General features: G+C 41.4%; 1 protein-coding gene across 1 annotated transcript in view; it reads right to left on the bottom strand.

Annotated features, from left to right (window-relative positions):
• Window positions 1-3,482: 3,482 nt before the first annotated feature.
• The window catches only part of LOC119885984 (NACHT, LRR and PYD domains-containing protein 3-like), a gene marked incomplete at its 5' end in the record, with an annotated part of 20,574 nt that continues 2,555 nt past the window's right edge, over window positions 3,483-21,501 (bottom strand). Inside the window, 9 exons of the mRNA XM_038696436.1 lie at window positions 3,483-3,522; window positions 6,930-6,983; window positions 9,571-9,744; window positions 9,894-10,070; window positions 12,960-13,133; window positions 14,268-14,441; window positions 18,229-18,402; window positions 19,001-20,768; window positions 20,979-21,214. Coding sequence (XP_038552364.1) covers window positions 3,483-3,522; window positions 6,930-6,983; window positions 9,571-9,744; window positions 9,894-10,070; window positions 12,960-13,133; window positions 14,268-14,441; window positions 18,229-18,402; window positions 19,001-20,768; window positions 20,979-21,214 — 2,971 coding nt within the window. The remainder of the gene's footprint in view (window positions 3,523-6,929; window positions 6,984-9,570; window positions 9,745-9,893; window positions 10,071-12,959; window positions 13,134-14,267; window positions 14,442-18,228; window positions 18,403-19,000; window positions 20,769-20,978; window positions 21,215-21,501) is intronic.

Below are 21,501 nucleotides of genomic sequence, written 5' to 3'. Positions count from 1 at the left end.
GCTGCAGAAAGCTTTCTGATCCAATTCTGGTTATTACCTTTGTACCAGCAACTAATCGTAAAAGTGAAGAGGCGGATTTAAGCTAAGCGTGAAATCAGACTGGCTAGTGTTGATTTCTGACAACGTGGTTGGTTTAGATGCGTCATGTGACACTTCATAGTTTAGCTTTCCGCGGGTCTGTTTCTGTGTGTTTTGTGTGTGTAAAGCCTAAAATCCACTGACTCCGGCTACGGCGTGTACGGGTGCGCCGTGGTTGCCAGAGATAATAGCGGCCATTATAGTCAATGCTCTTGAGTCCACCAGCTGCGGCCGCAGCAGGTCCCAGAAGTGGCCCAGAAGCGGCGCGGCGCTCCACAGAGAATCAGGTAGCAGGTATATTTTTAACGCTAGCCGCATCAAGCAGCACAGAGCAGATCAAGGCAGGATGTCAGACACAGAACGGCAGAGAGAATCCGGTCAATTTTCAAAATTGTCAAAAAAATCAAAAAAATAAACAATCTAACAGACACAAAAGGAAATCATTTAACTACGTAGCCTACTTAATCATAGTAGAAGCACAAAAACCAAACACTGATTACCAAATCAACAAAATCTGTCAGCAAAGTCAGGCAGGTAAAACACTTGTGGGAAATGCAGCCCGAAGTTGACGGAACGAAACGGGGTCACGTAGAGCTGTAAGGAAGCTAGTAGAAGCACACAAAGGACAAATTAATAACAAGTAAATAATGTGGGGCAGGCTCAGAGACTGTATAGGACATAATCATTGTGATGTCACCCGTTGGTTTGTGGACTGCAGTTTTGAAGTCTCCGTGGTGCAGCTGTAACGTGCCGTAGCCAGAGTCAGTGGATTCCTGGCGTAAAGCATTTTTCTTGCACAAGCATTTAATGAATGCAAACAACCCACAAAAAAGAAACTGCTCTAACAGAAATTAATGTTATACTAGTGGTAAGATATATAGTATTCTATATGAAATTATAATCAATAAAGTAACATTATATAATTAATATTAGAGCCCGACCGATATGGGATTTTTAAGTCCATTACCGATTTCGGTATTTGAGATTTTAAAAATCCTATAGCCGATATATTGGCCGATATTGTTTTTTCCCCTTATTTTAAGAAATGCTTGACATAAACAAAAATTGTCCCTGAAATGTTATGTTGAGACCTCACCAAGATACCATGACATAATGCAGTATAAAAAGCAACTTTTTTATTACTATGAATAATACCATATCATACATAATGTCATTTCTATAATAACAATGATAAACAGGGCTCTCCTACATGGGCAAATAATTTATTTTTTTTGTCGTGCAGTAGTTACTGGGCCTACCTTACGTATAATCTGCCACGGCCCACAATGACTACTTTCTAAAACATATTGTCTATGATAGTGACACAGAGGAAACGCTGCTGTTTAATTAATCTAATACTAAATTACTGTCTACAAAGAGGACCTGCAACTTTAAGATTTCACGCTAACGTTTCACATTCAAAAGAAGAGGTAACATTAGAGAACTTTGTTAGGCAGGAAGCCGTGTTAGATACTTGTACAGCTCAGATTTATTCACTAGTCCACTCTGGTTTAATCATTTCTGACTGTAACTAGAGACAAGCAGCTCGCAGATATATTTAGAATACGTCAAACACTATAGTTTAATCGCTCATTAACGTTAGCGCTCCTCCACTGATGAACACGGCTTTACCGCATCTCCTGCTGTGCCTAAGAAACCTTCAAGGTCCCTTTCCTGCCTGAATTATCTTTTGATTTAGCCTCATCCTCTCATCCTTATATTTCCTACAATGTAATAGTACATGTTCTACATTTTCCATGGATTTGCATTCCATGGTCCGGGTTGATTTTTTAGCTATTTTGTCTACTCCCTCATTCCCTTTTATACTTACGTGGGCAGTAACCCAGCAGAATCTCACATCTATCCAAAGTCTCTGTAATCTAAATAAACTTGAATGCATTTCTAGCATTAAATCCTCTCAATCAGATTTCATATTTTGAATACTATAAAAGGCTGCTACAGCATCAACACAACATACCACTCTGTCTGGTTTTACCTCCTCAACCCACTGCAGTCCTACAATACCGCCTGATCAGGTGATCTTTTTCCAATGATTACATTCATTGTTGGTATATATATTCCTATTCCTACCTTGTCCTCTTCATCTTTAGATCCATCTGTATACATATCTAAGTAACTGTAATATTTGCTCCTTATGTACTGACTTGCCAGATGTCCTTTCCCACTCTCTTCCCAATCGCTTTTTAGTTCCAATATATTTAAGCCTATCTCAGTTATTGGAAATAACCAAATAGGGGTATTACTAATAGGTGTAGGGGAGTCAAATAAGATATTTAATACCACACTGTAAAACCTGTTTTTTATGGAAAATGACATCAACATATGTCACTAATGTTATGAGGTAGATGGTGACGGTTAACAATCTCTCAACGTTGTCTTCTTTGCACCAAAAACAAACTGAAACGCTCAGACAAGGTCAGAAATAGGACATTTCAACTGGGAAATGTTCGACTTCCAAGTTGTCTTGGAACCCAGCATAAGCTCTTAGCTCTCACAGACTTAGCTGATGTCACCTGGTAAGAGCGTAAGTGCAAAGGCTGCAATGGCCGGCACTCACCGGTACGCAAGGACTCTGTACATGGACTTCTTCTTGCGTAGCGGCACTTCTCACAAGCTCATCAATTTAAAAAAAGTTTGACCCACTACAGCAAACTCAAGATGTTGAACTTGTTATGCATGAATAGTTATGATTATTGAGTTAAGTTAGTACTGAGCATTAACAAATTAGACTAACCACCAGTGAAGACTATTTTTCCTTGCGCAAGGATTTAATGAAGGAAAACAACCCACACATTTGAAACTGCGGTTACTGGAGTTAATATTATGGATAGTAGTAAGCTAGTAGTTTAGTATACTTTTATATGAGACCTTAATGAATGCACTAAGAGCCCTTGTCAAACCTTAATGTGGTGTAAGACGGTTTTATTTGTACAACAGAATTGTTGGATCTCAACTAATAAGCTGTTGAACTGTTACAATTAGCCTACTCTATAAAGATTAGCCAAATAAAGTATAACCTATAAATATATTAATATTAATATTAATATAACTAATTTATAGTAGTTACTCCTCCATTTTGTGGACAATGCATCTGCAGTGGACAGATGTAGATTTAGCCAAAGCAAGGATGCCATTGCAACACACTCCCCTTGTTCTATTTCACATCTGATTTACTAGCCAATACACATGTCAACATGCGAATGGGCATTACTGACACCTATTGTTTTTCCTATTTCAAGCAGTGGTTCTAATGTGTCTGTCATTTATGTTGTGATGTACATCTGTACTGGTGGGCCGCCTGGGGCAAAAATGCCTGTGTTGATTTCTTTTGTCCCAGTTTAGCCCTGCCTCTAACACACACCCACCAAACATACCTCAAAGGTTCAGATTGAACGTGCCCCAGGCTGGGCCCCGTTGCTACCTCTTGAGAGAAAGGAGTCGGAGAACAAGAATGTAATGTACAGAGATTCCCTCAAAGTTCAGCAACAAGCTGTCATATGCAAAACAATAACGATTAAAATTGCCCAGTACAGTAAACTGTAACCCACTACTTCCCCTACTTTTGTGGAACAATCTAATTTGATATGTTATGTGCAACATAAAAATACTTCCTAATCATTATGGTCAATCACTAGTGATTCTCACGTCAAATTGTTTGTAATAATGTTTACATAAAAGCATTCTGAATAACACGTGGTTTAAACAGCATTAATATTTAACTGCTTAACTGTCAGAAACACACATTTCAATACTTCTAATAGAGAGACAGAATGTTAAATAACCCTTAGTTTTATAGAGCTTTTATTTTTAGCTTTTATCACACGATTTAATAAGTTACATTCTTACACAAATCACACCTGCAGTTGTTAAAAAGATCACATTATCTATGGTCACTACATGGCAGTGTGGTTACATGATAAACAATATGTTATATTTATAAATGAATAACTTGTTCTTCTTACATTGTACAAATTCGGAGTTGGGGGGTCAGACAGAGAGGAGGGCAAAGAGAGGCTGAGACTGTATTTGTTTTTTTCTCTTCTTTTTACTGATGTGATTGAAATTCTGGTGAGCAAGCCAACTCTTATTTGGAAAAGAAGATCTCAGGAAGCTCAAGATTTCTTACACAGTATTTTCAAATTAAACTCAACCAAGGGGACTAGTAATAGCATTACAGAGGGAAAGCACAGTGTAGTACCAAACCAAATCTGAAGATTCCTTCTTGGTCCAAAGTTTTTATCCCTTTGTTGTCCCTCAGACTCTAGATGTATCCCATGCAAGGTAATTCTTTACTAGTACAGCCACCCTGGATGTTTGGCTCAAATGTATAAGCCACATGTTGATCTGGAGGTCACATGTATTGCGTTGTAAGTGGAAACAGTCAGCCTGTAAACATCTAAGAATTAAAACATATCCCATATCGCTCCTAGGTAACAGCCATTCCTATCAGCAAAGATGTCTTCGTTACTGATAGAGAGAGATAGTTATCAAGTTCATTCGACTTCATGATCTGACATTGAACCCGAACATGACACCTGTTCCTGACATAACTCTACTAAAGAGAATTCCCTTTTAATTCAAAGATCTACCTCAATCACCAAAACCTGTTGCACTAATTTAGGGACCAGTCGACACCTTCAGAGTTGGAATTGCACTTTATCAATAATCAATCACAACACTTGTTAATAAAGATCATAGAAAGAAATATAAACAATTTACCAGAATATTACTAATAAAAATTCAAATTTTTACCACATGGAAAAACATTTATAATTATCAACTTCTCCCCGTCCCTTGTTATCAAAATTGGTATGATTACATGGCGTTATGCATATAAATCAAACAACGCTATATATTTCGACAACTTAATGTAATGCTAAGGTAACGCTGATCTAAAATATAGGCTATGATTGATTTAAACAATAATAATAAGATTTAATAAGATTTATCTAACTTTAACACAGGAAATGGCAAACTCATTCATTTCTGATCTTATCAAAGTCACAGTGAACATATACTATAACTGCATGAAACAGAGCAAAAGAGGAAAACCTATAGAGCCCAGTCTACAGTAAGTCAAATAAAATAATTCCCAAGCATTTTAAAGGGTCGTTATTGTATACTCATTGAACTTGATTACAGCCCACAGTATTTCCTTACATTGAGTCTTTTTATGATTTACCCAAATCTTGACACCTTCACAGATCCATAAGACAAGACAGTCTACATGAGGGATAATGTTACACATATACAATGAACAAAATTATGTGATATGTGGCATATCAAGATGCTGATCAGACAGCATGGGGATTGCACAGGCGTGCCTTAGGCTACCCACAATAAAAGGCCACTCGAAAATGTGCAGTTCCATCAAACAGCACAATGCCACAGATGCCGTTTTGAGGGAGCGTGCAATTGGCATGCTGACTGCAGGAATGTCCACCAGAGCTGTTGTCAGTGAATTGAATGTTCATTTCTCTATCATAAGCCGCCTCCAAAGGCGTTTCAGAGAATTTGGCAGTACATCCAACCGGCCTCACAAACGCAGACCTGGAAGCTGAAAACATCCCAGTTCCTGCATGGCCATCATACTGACCGGACATGTCACCCATTGAGCATGTTGGGTTGATCTGGATCGGCATATGTCCTGACAATTTCCAGAAACTTCGCACAGCCATTAAAGAGGAGTGGACCAACATTCAACAGGCCACAGTCAACAACCTGATCAACTCAGTGCGAAGGAGATGTGTTTTACTGTGTGAGGCAAATGGTGGTCATACCAGATACTGACTGGTTTCCTGACCCCCGTACCACAAAAGTGTTGCATTTATAATTTTGTTCAGTGTAATTGGAGAGTTCAAGTACAATGTCTGGAAAGTGTCAAATAGACACTTTTACTATTGAGAAGTGGTTTACATATTTGGAGACGTCTCAGAAGAACATTTCTTTACACTAAGGTCACAAACAGTTCTCCTTTGGCAACTTCTGTGCCTCTGACTGTACAATCACTCACCATCATGTCTGCTGGTTGTATAATGAAATTCAAATGTACAGAAGTTGTCCTCCCTACACGAGCATGGACTGACTCAAACCCTCTACTGACCTCAGAGTCTCCAGTCTACAGTGTGGACTCTCCACAAGATCACACAGCAGCTTCACTCCTGAATCCTGCAGCTTGTTGTAGCTGAGGTCCAGCTCTCTCAGATGGGAGGGGTTGGACTTCAGAGCTGAGGCCAGAGAAGCACAGCTGATCTCTGACAAACTGCAGCCACTCAATCTGAATAAAGAAAGATTGGTTTCAAGGTTAGGTTTTAGGCAGGTAGTGGCTATGGTTAGGGTATGGAACTAGGGAATGCATAACGTCAATGATGGGTGCCCATGAAGACAGTGAACAAAAGGATAAAGGATCAATTTCAATGATCAGACATCAATTGTGAAAACACAGTGAAATTAGAGAAAATATTTCTACTTCATCAGAAAACTTTATCAGTTTAAAACAAATATTAGTTCAGAGGATCTTCTGTATACAGATGTGACCATTTGTGACTGCAGACTAAATTTAGCACAAGAAACATGAAAATATGAACAAAAGGACATTTACAACTTTATCAATGGAAGTTATGTATGAACAGAAATTAGGTTCAATTGTTAGTTAAACATATCAGATCTACAATAGTAACAGAGTCACTAGTAAGAGTCAGTGAACTGACCTCAGAGTCTCCAGTCTGCAGTCTGGACTCTCCAGAAAACCACACAGCAGCTTCACTCCTGAATCCTGCAGCTTGTTGTTAGTCAGCTCCAGCTCTCTCAGATGGGAGGGGTTGGACTTCAGAGCTGAGGCCAGAGACGCACAGCTGATCTCTGACAAACTGCAATAACTCAATCTGAATGAAGAATAAATGATGTAACGTTAGAAGACAATGATCCTGCTTGAAATCATTCAGTGTTTAATAATCTGTTAAGAGCTGAAGAAGGTTTAGAATGTAGACGTTTACTTCTTGGCCTAACTGAATGTGATGCGAGATGGTGTCAGCAACAAAATCGGTACGATTGCATTGTTGTTTTTTTTTACTGTAAGTGACGTGGCGTGCTGTTTTGACCTAAGGGACCACCCTGTTTCTCTTAATTCATTATGTCATCACGTTGCACTGCATGGCTGAGAAACAGTTAATTCATAAAGTTGAAATATGGAGTTATCTATGTAGTGGTGGCAGCTGACTGGAGGGAGATCGCCAGGGAGCTCAAAATTTCTAGTAAGAAACCAGAAAATACTTATGCCTATGTATATAATGTATATACTAGCCTATGTATAATTTTAATTTAAGTTAAAAAGGCTACGGCTGCACAGAAGCACAGTTCACCTGAGGGAACCTGCCGAAGCCTCTCTCTGCTGCTTGTTTGGGAGGGTTATTTGCAGGCAGATCAACATCCCACCTCTCCTGTGACCCATGATTTGACTGTAGGCCTGTGTATATTCAGTGCCGGTGAGCAACGGACTTTCAAAATAATAATAAAAATACAACTGCGTTTAGTCATTGCTGACAAGTTAGCATATCATTTAGCTGGTAATTGCTACAAATTCATTGCATTTAGTTAGTGCTGGGTCATTGTTGACCTCTTTAAGGATATCTCATGGTCATTGCTAGTAGTCTACTACCTTAAACATCAAAAAATATCAGATACAATAAAGACTTCACAGCCATGCTTCTCTATGACTAAATTACATATTATGCATTTATCTGGAAATCTGCTGCTACCGGGTAAGGTACATTATTTTCTTTTTAGAGGGATATTCCCGTACAGCTCATGGCATCACTACCTCCTTAAAATATGACATCATAATGAGGTATAATTACAAAAACTGGCCAAAGTCTTAATACTCTTTAAGCATCTTTTTCAAATACATCTCCTCATTGAAATGGAGATAAGCAGAAGTTCAATCAGGAAGACCATCTTCATGCGTTTCTTTTCCAGTTTACAACATGATCAGCTGACTGAGGGCATTCACTCTTTCAGTTAAACCAGTCAGATATCCAGTTATTACTCTTTGACCCTTCACCAACCACCACCACCAATGTCCTGATCAGGAGTTTAAGAGGTTCAGAGTTAATTATCCAGTGGAGATGTTTCCTGTTATGTTAAGTTATCCAACGAAGATTAAAGTTGAGGGCAACTGGACTTGGTTGAAGATACTGGAAGACGTTTCGTCCCTCATCCAAAGGACTTCAGTTCTGACTGACTTGCAGGGAAACTCAGCTATTTAACCTCAGTGGGGTCGTTGGCCCGGGTCATCGATACCGCTGGTTCGTTAGTGTTCCTAGGTGCTGTGACGACAGTCGTTACAGTCGTTAAGACTACCTGTGGCCAAGACTGAACGACCATCGTTGGTATCTTCACCTGAGGCCAATAGGTTACGTTTGTTGAGTTTCCTGGGAAGTGATGAAAGGACAGCATTGTAAGTGGGGGATAAGTGGTGGCGTAGACCCCCTCCCCTGTTCAATGACGGCTTCTCAACCCTGGTGTAGATGCTTCCTTGACACCTCTTTCAAACCATCCATCTTCTCTGTCTAAAATGTGCACCTGGTGGTCCTCAAACGAGTGTCCTCTGTCCTTCAGATGTAAGTAGACTGCAGAGTCTTGACCTGAGGAGTTGGCCCTTCTGTGTTGAGCCATGCGTTTGTGTAGTGGTTGTTTAGTCTCCCCAATATACAGGTCTGTGCATTCCTCACTGCATTGGACCGCATACACTAGATTGCTTTTCTTGTGTTTGGGTGTGCGGTCTTTGGGGTGGACCAGCATCTGTCTTAGTGTGTTCTTGGGTTTAAAAAACACAGGGATGTTGTGTTTGTTGAAAATCCTCCTGAGTTTCTCTGATACTCCAGACACGTATGGAATCACAATGTTGTTGCGTTTGACCTTCTTTTTTTCATCCCCTGTAGTTTTGTTCTTCTTGGATCTTGTCAGTTTTTTTTTACAAAGGTCCATTTAGGGTATCCACAGGCTGTAAGTGCCCCTTCAGGTGGCCACAGGTAGTCCTAACGACTGTAACTGTCGTTACAGCAACAAGGAACACAAACGAACCAGCAGTATCGACAATCCTGGCAAACGACCCCACTGAGGTTAAATAGCTGAGTTTCCCTGCCAGTCAGTCAGAACTGAAGAAGTCCTTTGGATGAGGGACGAAACGTCTTCCAGTATCTTCAACCATGCCCAGTTGCCCTTGACGTTAATCTTTGCTGGATAACTATGACCTGGATGACTGAGAATCTTCATAGACATCTTGTTATATTAAGGTTTTAAATGTGGAGCTCAACATCGCTCTGCCACAGTCAATAGACCAAACCACTGAAGAAGAAAATAGACTTACTCAGTGTGCATCAATATAATATCAGCCTTATGTCTGCAGTTTAGTGTCACCAAAACTTTCACATCATATTAATCTCAGCACAGAAGGAAAAAATGGTGTCTGACCTCAGAGTCTCCAGACTACAGTGTGGACTCTCCAGAAAATCACAGAGAAGCTTCACTCCTGAATCATACAGCTTGTTGTAGCCCAGCTGCAGCTCTCTCAGATGGGAGGGGTTGGACTTCAGAGCTGAGGCCAGAGAAGCACAGCTGATCTCTGACAAACTGCAGTCCCACAATCTAAATCAAGAATAAATGATGGAGATAAAACATATGTAGCTCAACATTACCATGTCCTATCAATGAGCTTTTGTCTAAAATGAGTCAAGTGACTTTTTCATTGTGTTATTGTGGATTATCATAATTTAACAGCAAGTCAGTGAACTGACCTCAGAGTCTCCAGTCTACAGTGTGGACTCTCCAGAAACCCACACAGCAGCTTCACTCCTGAATCCTGCAGCTTGTCGTTTCTATTCAGCTGCAGCTTTCTCAGATGGAAGGGGTTGGACTTCAGAGCTGAAGCCAGAGAAGCACAGCTGATCTCTGACAAACTGCAGAGACTCAAACTGAATAAATAATAAATAATTTAGACAGAAATCCATTTCTAATCCAATCAGATGTGTTCAGGTTTTAAATGTGGAGCTCAACATTACTATGTCCTAATCAATGAGCTGTTCCCTAAAATGAGTAGAGGGACTTTGTCATTGTGTTATTGTGGATCATCATAATGTCAGCCTTCTACAGACATCATCCAATGTCAGCACAACATTCATACACCTATTCATGTCAACACAGATTAAAGGTGGGGTAAGCGATTCTAAACTTATGTTAATTAAATATATAATAAGATCTACAAGAGTAACAGAGAGTCAGTGAACTGACCTCAGAGTCTCCAGTCTGCAATGTGGACTCTCCAGAAACCCACACAGCAGCTTCACTCCTGAATCCTGCAGCTTGTTTCCTCTCAGCTGCAGCTCTCTGAGATGGGAGGGGTTGGACTTCAGAGCTGAGGCCAGAGAAGCACAGCTGATCTCTGACAAACTGCAGTCACTTAATCTGAATAAAGAATAAGAGATGTATCTTTAGAAGACAATGTTACTGCTTGAAATCGTATTTAATAATCTGTTCAGAGCTGAAGAAGGTTTAGAATGTAGAAGTTTAGAAAATGGAAACTCCAAACACTTGAACCCAACAGGATGCAGGTTCAAACTGTAAAATACAAAAAGGTAAAAAAAAGCTCTCAGTAATATTAATGACAACGTGCTGCTACTTCAACAAAGTCGTAGCGACTTCACCTCTTAAACTCTGCAGCTCCAACAGTGGCTCCATCTATACAAACTCATGCTGTGCAGCCAAACACAAATAACCCACAGAAACTGATATAAGATTCCACTCAAGATCCCATAGTTTCCAAAGATGCCAAATATATCAAGATGAACTTTGGGGAAAGTGAAATAAAAACATCTACAATATTTCTTTTAGGAATAGTGGAGTCATCAAATCAAAGCTTCTTCACTTTAAACTATTCAGTCAGTTTAAGCATCATATAGTTTCATAACAATGTTGGAAAAGGCAAATACTGACTATATTTGTTATTGTCTAATATTTGAACAATATATTAGTTATTTATCCATTCTTTTTATATATTTTTAATTATAATTTATTTTATAAAAACAAAGTTTACATTTAAGACAAAAATCTAAGTTAAATTTATTAATAATGCCCATCTGAAAACAAAAAAATATGCTGTACAGTGGGAGATGCCAAAGAACAATAAACTATATAATAAAAAATAAAAAGCCAAGTTGCGAAACACAGATACAACCAAAAACATGGATGACTGGGTAATAACAGAGTAGAGGGAGTTGCAGTAGTCGATCAGTCAGGATATGAAGGCTTGAATGACTATGTCCAGGTCTGGGTGGGAAAGGAACGGTTTTAATTTGGGTATGGATTGGAGCTGAAAGAAGCTGAACTTGACAGCTGCATTTGTTTATCAACTTTAAGGGCAGAGTCGTGGATAAACCCAAGGTTGGTAGCGTGGGGTTTGGGTTAAGGGGATAGTTGGAATAAGTTATAGGTGAGTAGTTTAATGGAGTCCAGGGGGCAAAGAGCACCTCTGATTTATTATCGCTGAGCTGCAAGGGTCTAAGGGTTATCCAGCATCTACTATCCTCAAGGCACTCCGTGAGGCGGTTTATGTGTGATGGGCAGTTGAGTTTCAGACATAGGTAGAGCTGCATATCATTGGTGTAGCAGTGGTAGAAGATTTTATATTTCTGTATGACTAACAAGGGGATGCAACTAGATGGAAAACAGGATGGGACTGAGGATGGACCCTTGTGGGACACCGTAGAAGAGATTAGCATGTGAGGGGAGGAGAAATGGTCTATGCTAACTAAGAACATTTTTGCAAAATAGGAGGAGAACAAATCCAGTTGCATACTCTCAATGCTCAACCCGTGCTTGAGATGGTTGATGAGTATGGTATGTTCCACAGTCATAGGAGGAACTGAAATCAAGGAGAAGAAGAATGGCGTTGCTTCTTGAATTGACAGTCAAAAGCAGGTCGTTGCAGACATTAAGGAAAGCTGATTCTGTGCTGTAAACTGTCTTGAAACCTGGCTGAAAAGTGTCATAGCATTATGTTTTTGTAAGTGTTTCCACCTGCGCTCTGCTTTCCTGCAGTTCCTTGTTAAAGTTCTTGTGAAGTCATTTAGCCAAGTTTGAGGTTCAGAGTGAATTATTCAGTGTAGATTTTTCTTGTTATATTAAGGTTTTAAGCTGAACATTGCTCTGCCACAGTTAATGGACTAAACCACTGAAAAGGAAAATAAACTTTAGCATTAAGATACTCATTGTGGATCAGTATAATATCAGCCTTATGTCTGCACTTTAGTGTCACCACAACTTTCACATCATCACACCACCAGGTGCACATTTTAGACAGAGAAGATGGATGGTTTGAAAGAGGTGTCAAGGAAGCATCTACACCAGGGTTGAGAAGCCGTCATTGAACAGGGGAGGGGGTCTATGCCACCACTTATCCCCCACTTACAATGCTGTCCTTTCATCACTTCCCCGGAAACTCAACAAACGTAACCTATTGGCCTCAGGTGAAGATACCAACGATGGTCGTTCAGTCTTGGCCACAGGTAGTCTCAACGACTGTAACGACTGTCGTCACAGCAACAAGGAACACTAACGAACCAGCGGTATCGATGACCCGAGATAACGACCCCACTGAGGTTAAATAGCTGAGTTTCCCTGCCAGTCAGTCAGAACTGAAGAAGTCCTTTGGATAAGGGACGAAACGTCTTCCAGTATCTTCAACCAAGTCCAGTTGCCCTTCATTTTAACCTTCGTTGGATAACTATGACCTGGATGACTGAGAATCTTCATAGACATTTCACATCATATTAATCTCAACACAGAAGTAAAAAATGGTGTCTGACCTCAGAGTCTCCAGTCTGCAGTGTGGACTCTCCAGAAAACCACAGAGAAGCTTCACTCCTGAATCTTGCAGGTTGTTGTTACTCAGCTGCAGCTCTCTTAGATGGGAGGGGTTGGACTTTAGAGCTGAGGCCAGAGAAGCACAGCTGGTCACCGACAAACTGCAGCCGAACAATCTTAATAACAAATAAATTATGGAGATATATGTTTATAATCGAATCAGATGTGTTCAGGTTTGAAATGTGTAGTTCAACATTACTATGTCTTAATCAATGAGCTTTTTCCTAAAAGTGACTTTGTCGTTGTGTTATTGTGGATCATTCAAATGTCAGCACAACATTCATACACCTATTCATGTCAGCATAGATCAAAACACATGCTGCTGATCTCAGGCCAGTCTGGAATTAGAGGAGAAAAACTATATCATCAATCATCCATCTTCAACCGCTGGTCTGGTCTGCCCAAGCCACATTAACCAGTGCTCACTGTGGTATCCCGAGGTGTTCCTAAGGTCAGGGGAGATATAATCGCTACACCTAGTCCTGGGTCTACCCTGAGGCCTCTCCCTTGCTGGACATGCCTGGAACACCTCCCGTTTTATGCCCATTGGGTATCCTTACCAGATGCCCAAACCACCTCAACTGGTTCCTTTGGACGCAAAGGAGCAGCAGCTCTACTCCAAGTTCCTGACAGATAACTTGCCTTCTTACCCTATCTCTGAGGGAGATGCCTGCCTCCCTCCTGAGAAAACCCATTTTGGCCACATGTAGCTGCAATCTATTTCTTTCAGTCATAAGCCTTATCTGGATCTTCAAAACACATGTAGAATGGATAGGCACATGTAGAATGGATCCTTGCGAGACAGAAGAGCTGGTCCATTGTTCCACAACCAGGAATGCATTGTTCCTTTTCTTGGCCAAACCCTCCTCACCAGCACCTTGGAGTAGACTTTACCAGGGAGGCTGATCAGTGTGATTTTATTGCACGTACTTATAGTAATGAGTGTAGCTGTCATCAACTAATGTTACAGAAGTTTGGAGGCGTAGGGAGGTGACCCTCTCATCCACTGGGGTAAACTCCAACATAGCGACGCTTAGCCAAGGTCTTGTTTATCAATTTAAAACAAAAGAGGATCTTCTGTATAGGTGTGATGACTTACCAAAAAGTATGACATTAATTCTACAACTAACAATGGATATTTTCTACATGTTCATTTAAGAAAGTCCAAGTCCTTTGTGACTGCAGACTAAATTTAGTACAAGAAACTTTCAAATATGAGATCTACAAAAGTAAAGAGTCAATGAACTGACCCCAGAGTCTCAAGTCTACAATGTGGACACTCCAGTCCAGCAGACAGCAGAGCCACTCCCGAATCCTGCAGCTTGTTGTCACTTAGCTGCAGCTCTCTCAGATGGGATGGTTTGGACTTCAGAGCCGAGGCCAGAGAAGCACAGCTGATCTCTGATAAGCTGCAGCCCCTAAATCTGAATAGAGAATAAATGATGTAGACAAAACCACATTACATTACATTTACTCATTTGGCAGACGCTTTTATCCAAAGCGACTTACATTTGAGGAACAACATACAAGCATCAACCGAGCATCAACTACAGATCTACAACTGACAAAACATACTAGTAAGAGCAGCAATAAATACTAGTAAGAGCTCACAGTACATATCACATCAATGGGGTAGATACCTAGGGAAGGAAGTAAGAGTTAGCAAGGTGCAATCAAAACAAAAAGTGCAATCTATACAAGATCATTGTAGGGGATAGAAGAAGAAGAGCACAGGAAGTGCATGTTAGAGGTTAGGAGTTAGAGGTGTTATAAGAGGAAGTGTTCTTGGAAGAGATGTGTTTTCAAGAGCTTCTTGAAGTTAGAGAGGGACGCCCCTGCTCTGATGGCGTGTGGTAGCTCGTTCCACCATCGTGGTGTCACAGATGAGAATAGCCGGGACTGGGATTGCTTTGTGTGAAGGGATGGCAGGGATGGCAGCCAGGCGGCGTTCGTTGGAGGAGCGTAGCAGGTGAGAAGGAACGTAAGTTTGCATTATGGAGTTTAGGTAGATGGGTGCAGACTTTGTATGCAAGCATTAGTGACTTTAATTTAATTCTGGAGGCAGCGGGGAGCCAGTGGAGGTCACTGCGTGATGGAGTGACATGAGTTCTTTTGGGCTGATCAAAAACCAGACGCGCTGCTGCGTTCTGAACCATTTGTAAGGGTTTCACCGCACAAGCTGGAAGACCTGCTAGGAGGGCATTGCAATAGTCGATGCGAGAGATAACCATGGCCTGTACCAGAAGCTGGGTGGCGTACTGAGTGAGGTAGGGCCTGATTTTCCTTATGTTGTATAGAGCAAAGCGGCATGACCGAGAGACAGCAGCAACATGGTCTGAAAAGGACAGCTGGTCATCAATCATGACACCCAAGTTTCTCACCACCTTGGCTGGAGTGATGGTTTGTAGTTTGATGTTATGGTGGATAGATTGCTTGGCTGGAATGACCAAGAGTTCAGTCTTAGAGAGGTTTAGTTGAAGGTGGCAAGCCTTCATCCATGCAGATATGTCCGATAGACAGTCCGTGATCCGCGCCGAGACAGTGGGATCACCTGGTGGGAAGGATAGGTAGAGTTGCGTGTCGTCTGTGTAGCAGTGGTAAGTGAAGCTGTGCGAGCGAATGATCGGCCCCAGTGAGCAGGTGTAAATTGAGAAGAGAAGGGGCCCAAGCACTGAACCTTGGGCCACCCCTGTGGAGAGGCAATGGGAGGAGGATAATTGTCCTTGCCACAAAACATTGTAGGAACGCAGGATCCTGTGGTTGACTGTGTCAAAGGCAGCTGAATTCTGAGACCTGTTTGAATACTGCCCGTTCAATAGTTTTGGATAAAAAAGGTAGAAGAGACACTGGTCAATAGTTCTCAACTTGAGTTGGGTCAAGTGAGGGCTTTTTTTAGCAAGGGTGTAACCCGAGCCCTTTTGAAAGTGGTCGGGAAGGTTCCTGAAGCCAGAGAAGTATTTAACACATGAGAGATTGTCGGGACCACAGTAGGAGATATGGTTTGGAGGAGATTCGTAGGAATCGGGTCCAGTGGGCATGTAGTTGGACGGCTACGGGTCAAGAGTTCTGATACTTACGAGGAGAGTGAACAACCACTGACCTGGGAGGGCAGAGGAAAAGATGTAGTAGGACTGATACAATGGTTGAGTTTGAGTGTTTCAGAGAATTGGCTAGTTATGGCCTCCACTTTGCCTGTGAAGAAGGCAGCAAAGGTATCAGCAGACAAGTTTGTGGGTAGTGGAGGTGGAGGAGGATTTAGTAGTGCTTTAAAAGTGGAAAATTATTTCCTTGAGTCAGTGGCACTGCTTATTCTGTCATTATAGAACGCAGTTTTGGCAGCACTGATGCTTGTTGAGAAGGAGGATAGGAGCAATTGAAAGCCCTTAAGGTCGGCGGGGTCTTTGGTTTTTCGCCATTTTCTTTCAGCCGCTCTGAGATAAGTACCGAGCCCACGGATGGTATCAGTTAGCCACGGGTGGGACTGGTTTGGGTGAGCAGGCTTGGTGGAAAGAGGACACAGGCTATCCAGGCATGAGCTTAGTGTAGATCACGAGATTGTGTGGCATCATTGACCTCAAGTGAGGAAAATATGTTGAGGGAGGGTAGAGCGGAAGCTACCACTGAGGCAAAGTGAGCGGGAGACAGGTTATGGAGGTTGCGGCCGTGTGAAACCAATGGTGTTGGAAGAATGGGCTTTTCCTGTAGGCATACTGTGAACTGAATGAAATAGTGGTTAGACACATGTAGAGGTGTGACTGTTACGCACTCTGTGGCACAGTTTCGGACAAGAACTAGGTCAAGCACCTTGCCAGCTTTGTGGGTCGGGAGGCTGAGAACCCGTGTTAGATCAAAGGGCTGAATCAGATACAGGAAGTCTGCTGAGTTTGAATTGTCTAAGTGAATGTTCATGTCACCGAGGACTAGTAGGGGACAGTCATGCTCTACGATTGAAGACAGCAGTGTATCTAGCTCCTCCACAAAGTTACCCATTTGTCCTAGTGGACGGTAAATGACAATCACAGAGACCTTTACCGGAGCAGACACATTACCACATTATATTCATATTCAACAAGGTTCATCTGCAACAACATCCCTTACAGTTTTATGAAAATAAAAGCCCCCACTTCCTGCCAATACATTATAACATAAGAGCACTCATACAGGTAGTTATTTGCGAGTGGTGGACAGTAACAAAGTACATATATTTGAGTACTGTACTTAAGTCCAATTTTCGAGTATCTGTACTTTACTTGAGTATTCACTTTTGGAATCTTATGACTTTTACTCCACTACATTTAAAAGTAATATACAGTATTGTACTTTGACTCCACTATAGTTCCCCTAACTCGTTACTTTGAAGCAAAGTTTTGAAGTCTGTGGATGAATTTTAAGATGCTTGCTACATTTTTGAACAGTTCAATTTGAACTGGGCGGTGCTAATGCTGGCTACAGCAGATAAAAATGACGATCCCTCACTAGAGCACTTATATATATATATCAGAAGGCCATGTTTGAGATTTTTGAAATCAAGGAAGATTCATATAATTTCAAATGTTTAAACATCTTTAATTTTGTTCTTAGATATTTCAAATTTGATATGTCGTTCATAATCATTTGTATGACTTCAAGTAGGTGAAATACATGTTTATTGAAGAGTGCTGCACCTTTTGACATGTTCTAATGAGCGCAGGACTGGAGGACCTATGAGTTTGCTCTACATGGATCTTAAAGATGGATGGATAAAAAAGTTTGATGATTCTTAAATAGAGTTTGCTTTGTTAGGGTTGTTAACAGAAAGGATAACCTGACATCTTTTATAGTAATTACAACAGTCATTTTTCTTCTCCAGCTTGTTTTTTAAAATCCTCAGATATTGAATTCTGCTTTTTTGTGACATGTTGGCTGATTATTACTCTTAGCTCTGGTTAAATGCACCACCACACGCTTCTGATATCATTGAAGATCATCACAGTTCCTATTTTAACCGTTACTGAACTTTGCACTCTGTCATCTAACCCATCTCTCTCTCAGTTTACATACCATCTTTTTTATGTGCTATCATCAGATCTTCAACAACCTCATTCGTATCCCTCATACACTCTACATCCTCATCATTTTTCATTACTTGCAAAATTTCATCATTTGTTCACAGGCAAATCCCAAACGTTTATTAACAAAACATTTGAAACCTCTGTCAAACGGTAAACACACCTCAGAGTCTCCAGTCTGCAGTGTGGACTCTCCAGTCCAGCAGACAGTAGCTTCACTCCTGAATCCAGCAGCTTGTTTTTACTCAGGTCCAGCTTTCTCAGATGGGATGGGTTAGACTTTAGAGCTGAGGCCACAATTTCACAGTGAGTCTCTGAGAGTCCACATGCAGAAAGTCTGTCATAAAAGAGGAAACTTTATATTTACTTTACGCATTTGATTACAAAACTGCTTTAATTTTGCAGATGAAGGTAGAGAAAATTTTGTTACATCTAGGCTTCCATAATGGTTTCAACCTGTCAGTTTGATCTGGTCCCATGTCTGTGACCACAACGGCTGCTTACATACTATATTATTTAAGTTACATAGACTACTATATTTAAATAATGAACATGAGACTTGTGTTATTTAAAGTAGAACCCTTTATTTAAGCTTCTTTTTAAATCTATATTCTTTAAGAAGGGGGATTGGTGTCCTCTAACATCCTCCATGCTCACTATGAAATGGCTCTGGAACCATTACAGAAAAAAGGAATTACATGAAATCAATTCTCTACGACTTCTGTTTTCTGTGATAATCTGTTTTTTTACCTGTTAAATACTGCTATATGTTGTGATCAAAGCTGCTGTGATAAAAACTCAACATCAATCTATAACATCTTTCTTTTGTTTCACCAGGTTTGCATTTTACCGCCATCATCCGAGGAAAGTTACATAGACGAACGGACTATTTAAATAACTAATTGATTCATAATGTTAATCACATCTGGACTTACAGAGCCTTTCTGCAGTTCCTCACAGCTGGAATCAGTCTCAGTCGTCCCTCCTCTGATGTGTTGTACTTCTTCAGGTCCAATTCATCCAGAACCTCCTCTGACATCTGCAGCATGTAGGCCAGAGCTGAGCAGTGGATCTCAGAGAGTTTCTTCTTTGATCTGTTCTCTGACTTCAGGAACTCTTGGATCTCCTGATGTACTGAGTGGTCGTTCATCTCCATCAGACAGTGGAAGATGTTGATGCTTCTGTCAGGAGAGATCTTATCACTGTTCATCTCCTTCAGGTTGTTGATGGCTCTCTGGATGATTTCTGGACTGTTGTCTGTCTGACCCAGCAGGCCTCCTAAGAGTCTCTGGTTGGACTCCAGAGAGAGGCCATGAAGGAAGCGAACAAACAGGTCCAGGTGGCCATTTTTACTTTCAAGGGATTTCTGCATGGCTCTCCTCAGAAAGAAATCCCCAAGAAAGTCCTCCAGTGCCTTTGTGTTCCTGCTGGTGTAACAGTGGAACATGTAGACTGCAGCCAGAAACTCCTGAACGCTCAGATGAACAAAGCAGTAGACTGTTTTCTGGAAGATCACACTCTCTCTTTTGAAGATCTCTGTACAAACTCCTGAGTACACCGAGGCCTCTGTGACATCCAGACCACACTGCTCCAGGTCTTCTTGGTAGAACATGATGTTTCCTTTCTCCAGCTGTTCAAACGCCAGCCTCCCCAGCTTCAGAAGAACCTTCCTGTCAGCCTCCGTCCGCTTATGTGGACTCATCTCATGTCCCTCATCGTACTTCTGCTTCTTCCTCTTTATCTGAACCAGCAGGAAGTGTGAGTACAGGTCAGTCAGGGTCTTGGGCAGCTCTCCTCTCTGCTCTGTAGTCAACATGTGCTCCAGAACTGTAGCAGTGATCCAGCAGAAGACTGGGATTAGACACATGATGTGGAGGCTCCTGGAGGTCTTGATGTATGAGATGATTCTGCTGGACAGCTCTTCATCACTGACTCTCCTCCTGAAGTACTCCTCCTTCTGGGCGTCAGTGAAGCCTCGTACTTCTGTTACCCTGCCAACACATGAAGAAGGGATCTGATTGGCCGCCGCAGGTCTGGAAGTTATCCAGACGAGAGCCGAGGGAAGCAGATTCCCCTCGATGAGGTTTGTCAGCAGCAGGTTGACTGATGACTTCTGTGTGACATCAGACACAACCTCACTGTTGTGGAAATCCAATGAAAGTCTGCTTTCATCCAGGCCGTCAAAGATGAACAGCAGTTTCCAGACGGCGAGCTTCTCTGCTGGGACCTTCTGTAATGTTGGATGGAAAACATGGAGCAGCGTGAGGAGACTGTGCCGCTCATCTTTGATCAAGTTCAGCTCCCTGAACGAGAGCAGAACCAGCAGACCAACATCTTGGTTTTCCGAGCCCTCTGCCCAGTCCAGAGTGAACTTCTGCACTGAGAAGGTTTTTCCAACGCCAGCGACGCCGTTGGTCAGAACCACTCTGATGGCTCTCTGTTGGTCAGGTAAGGCTTTAAAGATGTCCTGGCACCTGATTGGAGTGTCATGGAGGGTCTTCTTCTTGGAAGCTGTCTCAAGCTGCCTCACCTCATGCTGGGTATTAACCTCTTCACTCTGTCCCTCTGTGATGTAGAGCTCAGTGTAGATCGTGTTGAGGAGGGTTCCACTTCCTGTTTCATCACTTCCTTCAGTCACATGTTCACATCTCCTCCTCAGACTGATCTTATGTTCATCTAAAACCTCCTGCAGACCACTATCTGCTGAAAGAAAAGAACAAACATTCAGAGACTAGACTTCAGAGAGCAAGAATCCAGATAAATAAAAATATTTCTGAATTTATGATTCAAAATATAGTTTAAAAATGTATACAAAAAACAAATGTCCCTGTAATTAAACAGAAAGTCCTGTTTTCATTTACATTTATGTATTTTCAGACATGACGACATCAGCGGACAGATGTCTAGTATTACTTTGTACAGAGCTGCTCTGACTGGCTGTCTGCAGTCCAGCTCTTGTTCTGGATCTTTTTCCACACTGGGGACAGGAGGAGTCTCCTGATGAAACAGACTGGTCCCAGTATGAGGTGATGCACTGTCTGCAGAACCAGTGTCCACAGCTGGTAGAGACTGGATCCTTCAGGACGTCCTGACACAAAGCACAGCAGGACGGCTGCTCCTCCACAGAAACATGACTCCTCTTCCTCTCTCTGTAGATATGAACACATTACATACATGTGGGTGACCAACCCACAGCTCAAGCAAGTTGCATGCAGCTCTTTACCTACACATATCTGGCTCTTCTATTCACTTTCATTTATTCTATTCATTTATTTACTTATAAATCAAAATGTATTTAGATCATAAATATAAATCATTGTCCGAGTATGAGACAACATTTCTTGAATTAATGGAAAAAGTGTTGCAGCTCTCTGCAGAGACAGAGCACAATGGTCTCTTCTTTGAGCAAATCTTGAAATATGCAAATAAACAGCTC

This window comes from Micropterus salmoides, unplaced genomic scaffold (genome assembly GCF_014851395.1).
Source record: "Micropterus salmoides isolate LMB-PRFRI ecotype aquatic unplaced genomic scaffold, ASM1485139v1 Ms_hic_scaffold_1, whole genome shotgun sequence".
Taxonomy (NCBI): Eukaryota; Metazoa; Chordata; class Actinopteri; order Centrarchiformes; family Centrarchidae; genus Micropterus; species Micropterus salmoides.
The sequence above is the reverse complement of the archived record's forward strand: the minus strand, read 5'-3'. Positions and strand labels throughout refer to the sequence as shown.